The sequence below is a fragment of the Caloenas nicobarica genome, chromosome 13 (genome assembly GCF_036013445.1).
Source record: "Caloenas nicobarica isolate bCalNic1 chromosome 13, bCalNic1.hap1, whole genome shotgun sequence".
Lineage (NCBI taxonomy): Eukaryota > Metazoa > Chordata > Aves > Columbiformes > Columbidae > Caloenas > Caloenas nicobarica.
The window spans coordinates 6,263,341-6,277,096 of NC_088257.1; the positions used below are offsets into that span (position 1 = coordinate 6,263,341).

Sequence of the window (13,756 nt, forward strand, 5' to 3'; positions counted from 1 at the left end):
TGCTGGTGCAAGGACTGCAGTAGATCACCAGCAAAAACAATTCCACAGTTGCTGAAATCTTCCTACCCAAAGGATTCATCAGAATTCAGCATCCAACTATCTGGAGATCTTATTGCTCTGCCTTGCCTTGCTCATGAACCTAATGAGAGCTGGCAGTAATTTGAGCACTTCTGGTAGTGTTTGGGGAGGTGAGAGGTGGCTGAGAATAGATAAGAGCTAAGATGCTGGCAGTGACTTGGAGGGGGAAAAAGCCTTCCACAATTATTTTCTTTCCTTGGGAGAAATTCTGTTACTTGCAGCCATAAAACCTCCTTCCTGGCAGCTGCTGTGGAAAGGTTTAAAACATAAAAAAGGCTCAGTCCTCCCCATGGGCTTTGGGACTTGCTCCCAGCCCTTTCTCAACCACCTTCCCAGGCACTCGTTTTTTTATTTTTCAAACACTTCAGCAGCAGCAAAACCTCTGCCACAGATGGGATGAGCAGCTGTCCTCATTTGGAAGATGCAGCACCTGTGTTGCCACTGGTGGCCTGAAGCATGGGGACAGCTGTCCCAGGCCACCTCCAACACAAATTAAAAGGCCTGACTCAGAGAACTCATGGCAGGAGGAAGAGGAGAGCTCCTGCATTTCTCTCCCATGTGAGCACACTGGATTCTAAAGAAACAGCAGTTGATGATGTGATTTAAGCAGAGGTTGGTCTTCTATAGCCAAAGGCTCCTTGGCACAGAAATGGAGGATGTAAGTGCCCAGTACTCTCCTAATTACTGTTTTCTGGGGGTTTTGCTAGACCCTCGCAGCTCTGCGCTTTGGCAGCAGTGGGGAGGTGGCTGTACGGTGGTGTTTCGGGTGCTGGCTGGCAGGTGGCTTTCCTTCCTTCCAGGGCAGCTTTGTGCCTGCTGCGGGGTGACAGCAGAGCCTGCCAGGTTTGTGGGCTGGGACCTACAGCTGCCACTCTGCTGTCCTGCTGGAGGTGGCAGCCACCCCTCGCTCTAAGATGCTGGTGGCTGCGCCTGGCCTGATGGCCAGGGCCATCCCCAAGAGCCAGGTCCCTGTAGTGATGCTTTGTGTCCCTGTGTCCAGGGAGCGATGGCAGGGCTGTCCCCTGGGCTGCTCGAACTGGAGGATGCTGCAGGCTTATGTCCCATGTGTCAGAGCACTGAGAGCCTGGCTGGGGCTGGCAGGGAGTGAGCAACAAGGTCACCACCTGGGGCTGGCAGGGAGCGAGCAATGAGGTCACCATTTAAAAATAAGGCTGAGTATGGTGTTTGTGGGGGAGGATCCTCCTAAAGCAGTGGCAGGAGCTGCTCAGCGGAGTGGGGTTGAATGCCAGCTGGTCCCAACACCAAACAGCCTCCCTAGACCCTGCACTGTGCTCCCTGTGCACCTCTCCACCGACCTCCCAGGCGGTATCCCGAGTTCCCCGGCTGTGTCACCCCAAGGATGAGCAGGATTGCTGCCATCGTTCACCCCCAGACCGAGCGCTGGCTGCCGGGAGTTCCCCAAATGATTTGTGTGTGAGCTGAAGCATCTCTGCTAGAAAGCGCTGCTGCTGTCGATTGTAGTAGCATTTGCAGCAGCAGGGACTCTGCCACTGGTTTGGCTGAACTGCTCCAGTTTTTATCCACCCTTGCTGTTAAAACCCATCCCTTATTTCTGACCTCAACCTACCGAGAGGGCTCTTGCTCTGCACTGGGGCCGGTGCAGGCTCCTGTGGAGGAGGCCTGGGGCAGACGTGACCAGGTTTTTGGGACAAGTGACTTCTGTACAGCTGCTGGCTCCCTGCACGAGTTACCCAGGGTTAGTCTTGCACAGTGGGAGAGGGCTCCATGCATGCTGCAATTATGGTAAATTAAAATAAAATGACTGTGAGAGCAATTTTGTTGTAGAGTTGAAGGCTTTAAATGGGGCAAATCTTATGGGAAGGGTGATACCTTTTATTAGGTGCAGAAAACAAATTAGCTTTCAGGTACACAAGCCCTTCTTGACATTATTGTTACTGTTATTATCCCATATTGGTGCTATTAGAAATGAGGGCATTGCATTAGAGGGGAAGCACATTATGCAAGTGTTTAGACCTGCTGGTAACTGCTCTCTGCTGACAGGTATTTGCTTAATGATATGTTGGAGTGAAAGCCAGCAGCAAGGACAAGAATCGGAGGGAGCTGAGAGTGCTGAGCTCTGCCTGGTCCTTGCCTGCACCCCCTGGAGCTGCCCGACACCTCCCACCGTGAGGAGACCAAGGACGCGCTGGAGGTTCCTGTCGCCATGGTTTTAAGGACACTCCCAAATCTCTTCTTTTCTACCCCAAACAGGGTCCTGACCATAGCACATTCCCAGACTGATTTCCCAGTGCCCTGGCTGGTCCCAGGGCTGGTCCCCGTTCATGTCTGCAGCCTCCAGAGCTGCCCTGGCTTGTTTACAAGAGTCAGGAGGTCTTTCTGCTCTTGCCCATGCTGGAGGCAATGTCTCTTGCAGGTATAAATGCAACTGGTCATGTTCCCAGTGTCATGTGCTGTCCCTGGGGGATGGCAGAGCCAGTTTTTCTGCCCTGAAAGTGGGACTGAGGAGGAGACCGCAACACTCAAATACCCAGATCCTCTGTTGCTGCCAACCAGGCATCGAGGAGGACACTCACCTTTTTCGGCTCCAGGTAAGGCACTTCCCTGTGTCCCTCGTGTCATCGAGGGGATTTACAGACTCTCCTGATCAGTTTTCTGGGCTGGAGAAGCAGAGCAGGAGGGCAGGGTGAAGCAGAGGGTGCAGTGGGAGCATCCCTGCGACGGCTGGTGCTCTGTGAGGTCTTGGGGATGGGAATCGGGCATCGTTCCTGAGCCTCGTGGGAAGGACTTCAGTCCCCTGGGTGAGATGAGAGTGGGCACAACCACCGTGACCTGTAAGCCCATTGTGCCTGGCAGGTAAGGCATCTAGGCTACCATACCTGGTGGGGTATGAATACACGTTTGCTTTGTTAGCCACAGGTCTGATCCACATGCACCTCGCATGTTGCTCGGCTCTGAAGAAAAAATTGGAGCTTGTCAGTGTGGACCACAGGGCTGGTCGCTGGGTTTTGCTGGTTTGCTTGCCCGGGCTTTAGGTAACCAGAGCATCTGTGGCAGGGAGAGCTGCCTGCCTGGAATGGGGCTCGGAAGGAACAGGCAGAACTGGATGTGCTGGTTTGGGATGGGATGGGAAAAAGAGCCGAGTAAGCCATCATCTGAGCCACCACCCAAGGCTTGGGCTGCACAGGGTGCTGGGTGACACCCCTGGACAGGAGCATGGCAGAGCCCGGGGGCGGGGGAGCCCACCCCATCTCTTGGAAATCCCCTGGCTTGGTCCCCAGGGACAGGGTTACCGGTGCAGTGGGGAATTAAAGGGTTGTAACCCACCCACGGTGGCATTTCTTAGCATGCATTGGGGCAGCGCTACCCTTTCCCAATCCTGTCTGCTGGGCTTTGATCGGGTTGCCCGTCTCCTAGTGCAAAGCTTGAAGTCCACCTCTGTGTACCTTGTGCCTTTCCTGCTCACCCCCCACAGTGAAGGCATAAGGCAGAGACATCCCCACAGATTTGGGGCTGGGCACATGCCACAGTAATAATGGAGCACCTTTAGTGTTCAGGACTTGGGGTTGTGGCATCAGCTACACCTTCTGCACCTTCCCAGGATCTGCTTTTCTTTTGTTAACGTTTGATTATTTTTAATGATTTTAGATTAAAAGGTAATTATTTTCAATTAGCAGTTGCACTTCTTAATTACAGAGATGAATTAGATTACTGTTCATTATTAATTAGATTTTAACTTTGCACTGATTATGCCTTTTACCAACCACTTCCCTCACTCCTGCTCTCCCCTGATGCTGCCCCAAACCCCGCTGCTTCCCACTGCCCTGCAGCACCCCAGGGGTTTTCAAACCTGCTTAGAAAATACAAATCAATGACATGGGCTCAGAGGCTGCCACTGGCTCTTTTAAAAGCCCAAATACCAGCCAGATTATGTCAATTTTTGGCCATAAAAAACATTAAAAGAAAGCATTAATGTCCTGCCTCCCTCCATCAGTGGCTGGAAGAGAAACTGTTGCCTAATTACCTGCTGCGGTAACAACCCTGCTCTTCCCTGCGAGCAGAAGGGACCCCATCCCTCGCCCCTGCTGCCCTTCCTCTGCCCCGTTGTGCCATTTCTGTATGAGAGGGAGAGTTTGACCTGCCTGAGCTGTTTCATGGACTTGGGTTCTGCTATTTTTAAAGAAATCACTGTTCCTTCTTCACTTTTATCTGTCACCTTTCGGGTACCTGATCAATGCTGAGTTTTCTTGCCGTTGCCCTCGGCTTCTCTTCTGCTTGCTGCTGCCTCCACTTCCCCCCCTGCCATCCCCCTTTCTGCTGTGGATTCCTGAGAGTCCCGATGCCTGCTCTCTATTGATTCACTCTCAGTTAATTTTAAATATTTCTGTAATTTTCATCCCCTCACAGCGGAGGGTTTAAGGTGTCTCCCTGCACATTTGCCCTGAGGTTTCTCTGTCTGCCTCCATCACTGCACAAGGTCTAATTATTTTTTTTTTTTCTGGAGACCACTACTACTTGAGCCCTTTACCTGCTGTTTTGTGGGTTAGGAAGTGCACAGGGCATCTTCTCCCATGGAGAAGGAAAAAATGAATGGTGGGGGTCCATGGAGATGTCTTCATCCTCGAAAAGCTCACCTTACTCCACCCTCCAGTTGCTCCTTTATGTCTTCTCTGTGTCGTAGGTTTGACAGTCTCGTCCCCCAGAGCCCTTTGGCTGCGGTGAAATGTCGACAATCCTGAAATGTGAGTGTTTGGTGTGAACCCGGGGGATGTGCTGGCTTTGCGTGTGCTGGACGCTGCATGTGAGCAAAGAACCTCCCTCTGTGCCCTGTTGTAGGGTTTGGACGGGAAGATAAGGAGACAGAGGAGAAGGAGAAAGAAAAGGACAAGGAAGAAGAGAAGGAAGAAGAGGAGAAGGAAAAGACTGAGGGAGAAAAAGAGAAGGACAAGAAGAAGAGGAAGAAGAAGGAGGAAAAGGTAGGGGAATGATGGACTTTTCTACAAAGCAGTTGCTGAACCATTTGCCAGAGGGTTTCCAGCCCCAAAGTCCCCAGCGTGGTGCTCAGGGTGAGCCCAGCACTTCCCAAACCTTCTGATGCCGGGGACTGTGCTGGGGACCCCCTGCACCAATTGTGCAGTGTCTGTGGGGCACCCAGCACCCCGAGCACCCACTGCCCAGCACGCGGTGGGATGGGGCCAGCTCCTGCCAGGAGGATCGGTGTCCCAGGGGGAGGCAGGCAGCTTCACGGTAGGGCCACCTCTGCAGGTGGGCACAGCATGGTGGGGACATGAACGACACAGAGCTCCCAGGTTGGAGCTGAGCGATGTGGAGAAGGGTGCTTTGCACAGGCAGCAGCCGGGGTTTGTGGGGTGTTAGAAAGCACCAGCCCCAACTGATGGACATCCTGGCTGTGAAGGGAAGCTGTGTCTGACCCACGGCAACATCACACCTCTGGCAGATGGAGCTATGCCGTCTGCAGCCTAGAAATTACAGTGTGCGTGTTTTCCATTGAGAGACAGCTCTCTCTTTGCTCCCAGTATTCGTAGTTAGTTCTCCCTCCTTTTCCTTCTGTTTCAACCCAGATGAGACGCTGCTGTGGACAGCGATGCTATCTGCACTGCTCACACCACGGAATCCTCGCTCTTGGCTCTGGAGATCTCTGCAGGGCCATGGGCACACATGGGTCCACAGCAGCTCTCGCGGTGCAGAGCCTGGCTTAAGACACCCACAAGGCCAGACATCTCTCTGACTCGAGGGTCTAGCTCGAACAGCAAATCGGGTGTCGGGGTCCCTGGTGATGCTTGTCCTTCTCTCTTTGCCCCTGTAGAGAGTTGGGGAAGAGGACAAGAGGAGCAGCAGCAGCTCTGACAGCGACTCAGAGGAGGTAACACCACCAGCAGCTCCGTGCTGGGACCTGGCTGGCCCAAGGGATTTGCACCTGCAAACGCCTGTGTGGGTGATTGTTGCGGGTGCTATTCAATTGTTGTGGGTGCTATTAAATTCCTACAGGTACCAGGTGACAGAAAACAAAACATGCAGCACTCCCCTCACATGGTGTCCTTTTTCTTTTTGTTCTTGCCCCAGGATCATAGCAGTGAAAAGGACAATGAGAAGGAAGACAAAGATTAGCTCTTCCATGCTGGAGCTGCGGTGCTTGCCCCGGGCATGCCGAGGAGGTGGGGATGCGAACGGCAGCACACGTTGGAGGGGGCCTGGGCCACTTTTAGCCAAATAAAGGTGTTTGCGGGCTCCAAAGAGAAATGCTATTTATTCATCCATCCAGTCACGCTGCCTACCCTGTGCTATCTGTCCCTTCCGCAAAGGAAACAGCCAAGGAACAGCAATAGGTGAGGAGCCAGGATCTGGGTGAGCACAGGCAGGTTTTGTTCAAGACCGTGAAAGAGGCTGGAGGGAAATCCAGGAGCTCTGGTCGCTTGGCTCTGCATAGTCCCCCCAACATTAGGTAGTACCAAGATCCTCCCTGTCTCCTCCATCCCACTTGCTATGGGGTGGGGCAGCCTGAGCCTGTGCTGAACTGTTACAAATGATTGTGATTTCAGATTTATGAAAAGCATATGAAAAGTGGTTACAAGGCAGGGGGAAACCAAACCAAACCAAACCCCCCTTCCCTTTCTGCAGTGAAGCCCCCAGCACAGGGGCGCAGCCGGCAGCCCCCACCCCACCTCAGCCCTCCTGGGGCTGGAACCGGTCGCAGCACCAGTTAAAAAGGGGACCAAAAAAATTGGGAAAAATGAGCTGGCACCGCCATCTACCGGGGGTGGGACGTGTGACAGCGGGTCCCCGCGTTTCATAACCGCCCGGCTGTTTTGTAAGGGCCGGGGACAGGTCCAACATGGACCTGGGATGGGGAGATGGTGCCCAGCACCTGCACCCACCACTGCTGCCGGCAGCGTTAGGCGCAGCCTAAAAGTCTCACCGTCAATAAAAACTTCAGCGCAAACTTGAGCACAAGCTCTCCTTGCTGCATCACTGCCTTGATTTGTTTTCCTTAAGGTTTTTTATTTTTAAGGGTATTTTCCTGAGTAATGCAGATTTCAGACAAACTCGAGTTTAAGAGTCAACACCATGCAGGATATTACTCAAAACCAGAAAATGTGGCTTTCAATGTTGTTTTTACGGAACAAATGCAGCCAGCTTTTGTATAACCAAAACAAACATCAGGAAAGATGCTGAGGAATGTTGTCTTAATTATCCAGCACAAAGATTAAAGGGAAAACACAAAGACAGGAAAAATGAACAACCCCAAAAGCTAAACTGAATTTTAATGTGCTGGTTTAGCTTCAGCAGGGAAAGGCCAAGTCTAAGTAAGTGTCTTATTGCTGCATGAACATGGGTGCCTTAATGTGAAATAGCCCCATGTAGAGTTATTTTCCATATTTTACATTCCCCTTAGTGCAAGTATGCAGGACTCTTGTGCAAGATACAGCCTACTTCCAAACAGTACATGGAGATGTGGCATTTTGCAGCCCCCTTAGGCCATTCTCCCACAGGATGGGAAACTGTTGGAATAAATTCTGTGTCTGGACATGAGAAGGGAAGGCCCTGCCTTTGCTTTTTAAGTTAAAGGTTGTAAACTTCTCAAGCATGCTGTGCCAGGCTCTATTTTCTTAGGTCAAGCATGTCTGTAGATGCTCAGTTGGAGCTGAGAGTTGTTGCATTTCACTGGGGTGAGATTCTGCTTTTTAGCTGATGATAGATATCTCACCTAAAAAGGTAAAAGCCCTAAAATTGTTTTCTGCAACCAGCTCCAGGAGTGGGTGAAGTTCGCGAATGACTGTCTGCAGCTGACCCCACTAATATGTCCGTGCAGTTCCCAAATCCCAGCACTTTCATGTGCTGGGAGCCAGTGTTGGGTACATCCTGTTCTGCTGGGTGATGGCAAGCACTTAGCCAGGCCAAGTTTTGCTGTTTGCTGCTTGTGTTTTACAGTCTCTGCTTTGGGCCACCGCACTCTGTGCAAATATAACGTGAGCAGCCAGATTCCTGTGGCACAAGTGCAAAAAGCAAAACACACCCCAGGATCAGCTGTGAGAACATCCAGGCGTCTCCTCCAGCAGCCAAGAGGTTCTGTCCTGCCTTTGGCACCTCGCCCTGCACGTAGCTCGCTCCCTTCTGTGCCCCTGTGCTGCCTTGATTCGAACTGGTCAAGTTTCCCTGGAAAGCTGCAGGGGTGAAAACCATTTCAAATTATCTGGTGTCCCTGAGCTGTCCCCTAAGCGATATGAATGGGCCTGATAGCACAGGCATTCACGCCAGCTGTGTGGATTAGGGCTCTAAAAACACTTAGTGGAGGAGGCAAAAAGCAGGTGGAACATTTGGCTTTTGGGGATGCTGAGGCCCCTCAGCCACAGGGGTGATACAGCCGCAGGGGGCTGAGCCTCTCCCAGCACAACCTGGGTGCGCTGGGATGAGCGTTTGCCCACAGACATGACAGCCAGCAGCTCCCCAAGCGCTGCTGGGCACCATGTCTGACTTCATCGGGGTGTTTAACCACCTCAGTTGCTTGAAACATCTGCAAGGTTCCACTTGGGGCTCCTTGGAGCTGATGTGCCCTCAACCGGCTGAGAGAGGAGCGTGGGCTGCGCCGTGCTGAACACCCATCGCACCAGGCTCTGGAGGGGTGGAGTAGTGAGACTAGCGAGAGAAACTGGCAGCCGTGGAGTTACTTAAGCAAGTCATGTTTACACACATTTACTCCTCTTTATATAATGACCTTGGCTGGTCCTCGGGGAGCAGGAGGGGTTGTGCTGCCCTGCTCACGGCATCTGGGGATACCTGCAGAGACCGCGCATGGCACGCGGCCGTCTGGTGCCTTGTAGCAGCAGAGATGCCAAGAGAGCTTAGGCACGCAGAAAGAACTGATTTCCATACCATTTTATGCAGAGGTGCCCCCACATTAAGGCATTTTTCTGTGAATGTCAACAATTTCAGAACAGGAAGGTTGGGCGTTTATTTTGCGATGAAAGTTTGCATCTTGCTGTGCTCAGTAAAGCCTGGTGTTTTGTTTTATAAAGTGTCCTGTAAGGGAAATGAGCCTCTCAAAGGTAGAGATAAAAAAGAAGTCTTTCCTCTGTTCCCAAGTGACCTTCTTCATGGAAAAATTCAAGCCACTTTTTCATGCCACTAAAAATGGAAACAGTTAGAAATCTTGACTTTCCCAGAAAAGCTGATTCCTGCAGCCCTGCTTACAATCTGCTAATCTCTGCAGAGTGCCAGGCAGAGGTTTCCTATGAAATGACTCTTCTACTTTTGCGCTGAATAAAAAGAAAAGTTAAACCCCAAAAATACATAAGTCTTGCAAGTGAAGGGTGTTTTGGAAGGTCCTGCAGAGCATTCACACTCCTCTCTGGGCTGTGTCCTTCTGCAACTTGTCCCCTCATTCTGAAAATCCATAAATTAAGACTTTTTGCTTTGTTAACCAGCAGCTAAGAGTTATAGCTGAGCTTTATTCACTAAACTTCTTGGGATTCATTTTCATAAAAATTATTCAAAGGACACACAACTTTCACAGCACCTGTCTCTCCCCTGCAAAGCTTTCCAGGACTCCTGCATTGACTCTTTCAGAAGAGCAGATCAAGCTCTTTACTCCCCAAACCTCACCACAATAAATTCCTAAAATCCACACAGAAATGGTGCTAGGCTTCTTGCAAAGGAAAACCTACAATTTGCTCCAGCAGATCCACCGGGACAGGTTTCTGGGTGAGAGATCTTCCACTGAGTACTAACAACTTGACCTCTTTAAAAGCCATGACATCCACATGTTATGAAAGGGTGAGCTGGCGGCGGGGACGATGGCTCAATTACCCAACCACGATTCACCTGCCGTCCAAAGTGCAGCGAGAGACGGAGGTGAAACAACCTGTGGGGAAAAAAAAAAAAAAAAAGGCACAGCCAGAAATACTTGTCCTCTCCCTGAGCAGAGAGCTCTGTCCTGGCCACCACCACTGCAGCCAGCCAGGGAGCCCACAGGCAGCTCCTTATAGTTGTGGTAGAGACACAGCCCTGCTCATCCTGCCTGAAATCCAGCCCGGTGCCTCTATTTAGTGCTTCACACCAGCTGGCTGTGGGGAAGAGGGGCTGCTTCAAGGTGTGTTGTTCTCCTTCGTGGTCAGACAGGGGTCTTAGGTGGAACTCAAGCCACTGGCTTTGCAAGAGGTCTTTTGCCCTCACGTAAGAAGGACACTGAATTATCATGCTGGTGCTGGTGGAGATGCTGGAATTGAAGGAATAAAGACTAGCGCAGGGCAGGGGATGAGCAGGTGACACATAAAAGCTCATCCGGCAAGACATCTGTACAGGAGCCAAGACCAAGAGCAGAGAGCGGGGGAAAGACCTGCAGCTCCCGGGCAGCACCACGCAGCCGGGGAGCGCTCACCCGGCAGCTCTTGGCATGCACGGAGGGGATGCTGAGCTGCAGGACCTCCCAGCTTGTCCATGCTTGCCATGCACCCAGACAACAACTGCTAGGATGCAGCTCCCTGTGGACACCAATGTCCTCGGAAGTGGTGGAGCTTGCTGCAATGAAAAGGTGGACTGATGTCCTCAGGAAGTGGGTTCCTTATGGCTTTTCCTCCTCTAATCGCTTGGTTATGTTATCTATGCCCTTACGCATGTTAGGATTAGACGGTGCTAAATGAGCCATGTTGACTCTGGGCCCCTCTATAGGGTGTCCTACAGAAGGAGGATCATCAGCTGCCCTTGAAACACCATTGAAACAATTGCAATGCATCAAGGCAAGGTCATAGCACCCTGCACCACAGACCATGGTCTTGTAACCCTTCCAAGGGCTTCCCGCCAGATGATGGGGACAATTGTGACCTTGCTTTTAGCTGTACTCCCTTCTCAGGAGTACGTGACTTGTACCTGACTGCCCATGGAAAAACATATCTCCATGCATTCATTTTATGTGAGACTTGCTTCCAAGACTGAGTGATAATGTTCTGCCAATGTCTTTGCCAAGATGTTTGGCCCAAGAGAGTAAAATGAGTCAGGTACGGATCTGGGCTCTCCCTCTGTGACTCTCCAGTTTCCAGGAGTTCAAGCATAAGCCCAGTTACATGAGCAATGAGGTAACGTTACGTCGCAGCTCTGTGTCCTGACAATCCATGTGACTGTCAACTCATTTCTCTAGGAAAGATGATGCCACAGGCAAAGCCTGTATGACTCAGAAGGGAAAATATTAAAGTTTTCTTTAATTCCCCAACCCTGTTTACATCTGATCCTCCTTACTGAGAGAGTCAGGGTCTCTCTGAGCAATCAAGCCAGCAGAGTTGCAGGACCCAGGAACAATACCATGTAATTTAGATGATTGCTCCCCGCCCAACGCCTAGTCAGCACAGTGCCGACCTGGAATACCAAACTGCTTGCCTCTGCGTGAGAGAAAACCAGGCATGGAGCAGCTCCCCTTATTGCATACAGAGACCTGAAAGGAAAGATGCTTGTTATAAAAGATGAGCTGTGACTGCAGACAAAGAGTCTCCCACACCACCTGCTTCCACTTCCCTTTGTTTCGCTTACCAGGAGCGGCTTTGAACCATGTGTGGCAAACGGAGAAACCTGGTGGTTGTATAACATCCTGGATCTAGAAATATTATGATGCAAAGAAAGCAAAAATTCCAGGAAGCTGATGTGTTTGTTGACAGGCTGGGAGGGGTATGATGCAAATGACACTCTGTGTGTTATTTGCACGTACTGAGGTATAAAAATAATTCCTTAGCCTAAGTCTCAAGGCTTGCGGCCAAGCCAGGATCCAGGCAGAGTGCTGCTGAAAGGGTGCTGTAAGCCACAGGGGCAGCAGTGGGTTTGCACAGCTGCCGAGGCTGGATTTGGCCCTGGCTCTTCTCTTGATCACCCAACACGGGGCCTGATCCTGTGCAGGCTGCACTGGCTCTTGCACATCTGTGCCACATCAGCCCCGCATGGCCCTTGCTGATGACACCGTTCCTCCTCCTCAGCTGCGATGCCCACACTTTCATCCTTCCCATGCTTTTGAAACAAGGAAACTAGTTTTCCCTCTGTGTAACAGGACTTTCAGGTCTGATGGTGACAGTGTCTTTAGCTCAGGAGGAGGCTGGTGGGCAGAGCAGGGATAGCCGTGGGTAAAAGGACATTCCTGGTGCATTTTCCTTTTTAGCAAGTGCCTCTGAAGACACCCTAAGAGCATACGGGTCTCTTCCCTCTGCACAGAAAAGGCACCACTGGGCAGGCGCTGTCACCTCTGAGCCACTCCTTAATCCCTAGTGTGTCAAAATCAAATGTCAATGCTTGCAACACACATTTCTGCTGGCGTGAAATCCCTGATCCCCATGTTACGCTGTCAACAGTCTGGACCACATTAATGAGGCTGTACTCGAGCTGAAGCACAAGCTGCATGTGTGGCTGGGAGCCAAGGAAGAGCTGTTTTGCCCTGCAGGAACACCTGGAACTCCTCACCCCGTGCTGACCTTGGGCTGTTTCTCACCTTTAAAGTAAAAAAAAAAAAACAACAAAACCAACCTATAAAATAAATCCTGTTGTGCTTTGCAAATAGTTCCTGAACATCATGTAATCTGTTCTGTGTTATGCAAAAAGGGAAGTCCTCATGTGGCCAGTAGAGTGGTTAACATTAAGCATTTAAAGCTTTTTTTTTTTTTTTTCCAGTTATGTACTGGGTCAGCATGAACACATTATTGACAAGCAAAAGCATTTGGAGTTCAGAACCAGCTCAGCTCTGGATGGAATGAAGAAAACGAATTGTCCTTGCGCTGGCGCTAATGAAGCCTGGTTGCCAATGGACTCGTGTTGTGGTTGATTAGTTTTTAACTGCATTATGCAAAGGCAGCAGAACGTACTTGCCGCTGGAGAGCCCACACACATGAGAATGGTTGTGGTGTGAATCAGGAGGTGAGGAAAAGAACATGGCAGGTCCCAGGGAACAGCCCGGTGTCTCCCGGAGGAGCCAGCTGGGGTGATGGAAGAATCTTACATGATACCAGCTCCCCGTGGCTGAGCGCTGCTGCTCCCAAGCCAAGCCACACAACCAGGTTATGGGAGCACTCTTCAAGCACGTTGTTGCAAAATTGGCCGTGGTAGATAAAATCACTCCCATTTCACAGCCCAGGAGCCATGAATGTGTCCTTTTTAAGGGGTAATCTGGAGGTAAGACTGGTAAGGACTCCCTGGTGGCAATCTTTAGTTTTAGTGAATAGCCAGGTTTTGGTGGAAAAACTCGACATGGCGAGAACTAAATCACGAGAGGAGAGTGTCTGGTGTGAATGAGCCTTGTCCATCTGAGAAATGCCCATGGGAGAACTGCTGGGGGAGGTGATGTGTGGTTCTGGGAGGGCAACCAAAGTCTGATCCTGTGGATGGGAAATGTGGAAAATGTCCTCCATGGGGTAGAGTCCCAGACAGCCCCATGATGCTTCTAGGGCGATTGCTGTCCCTACTGCCACACTCAGGAGGTGCTGGGGCTGTGCTGCTAAACATCACCTGAGATTTCTCCACTCTGAAGGGATCAAAAAGGTAACGGAGCAAACAGCAAAGCCTTCCAAGCTCAGATAAAATACTCTGCAGTTGAGCTTTTAAAGCCACTCATGAGCTGTTTAATGTAATCACAGTAGATTTTGAAACAAAACCTGCTCCACAGCCCAAACCTCTGCCAGCCACTCCCTTAGTGGGGCATGTGTTTCACTGGTAA

General features: G+C 50.9%; 1 protein-coding gene across 1 annotated transcript; it reads left to right on the forward strand.

Annotated features, from left to right (window-relative positions):
• Positions 1-2,543: 2,543 nt before the first annotated feature.
• Positions 2,544-6,271, forward strand: LOC135994111 (GTPase activating protein homolog 4-like). Its single transcript, XM_065644419.1, has 5 exons — positions 2,544-2,648; positions 4,739-4,799; positions 4,894-5,033; positions 5,885-5,941; positions 6,142-6,271. Exons 2-5 carry the CDS (start codon positions 4,781-4,783, stop codon positions 6,184-6,186), a joined length of 261 nt encoding a protein of 86 aa, XP_065500491.1. The 5' UTR covers positions 2,544-2,648; positions 4,739-4,780; the 3' UTR covers positions 6,187-6,271.
• Positions 6,272-13,756: the final 7,485 nt, after the last annotated feature.

Coding starts and splice junctions, on each gene's coding strand:
- LOC135994111 (XM_065644419.1), top strand. Junction 5,034..5,884: donor GGAAGAAGAAGGAGGAAAAG/GTAGGGGAATGA, acceptor TTGCCCCTGTAG/AGAGTTGGGGAAGAGGACAA. Junction 5,942..6,141: donor CTGACAGCGACTCAGAGGAG/GTAACACCACCA, acceptor TTCTTGCCCCAG/GATCATAGCAGTGAAAAGGA.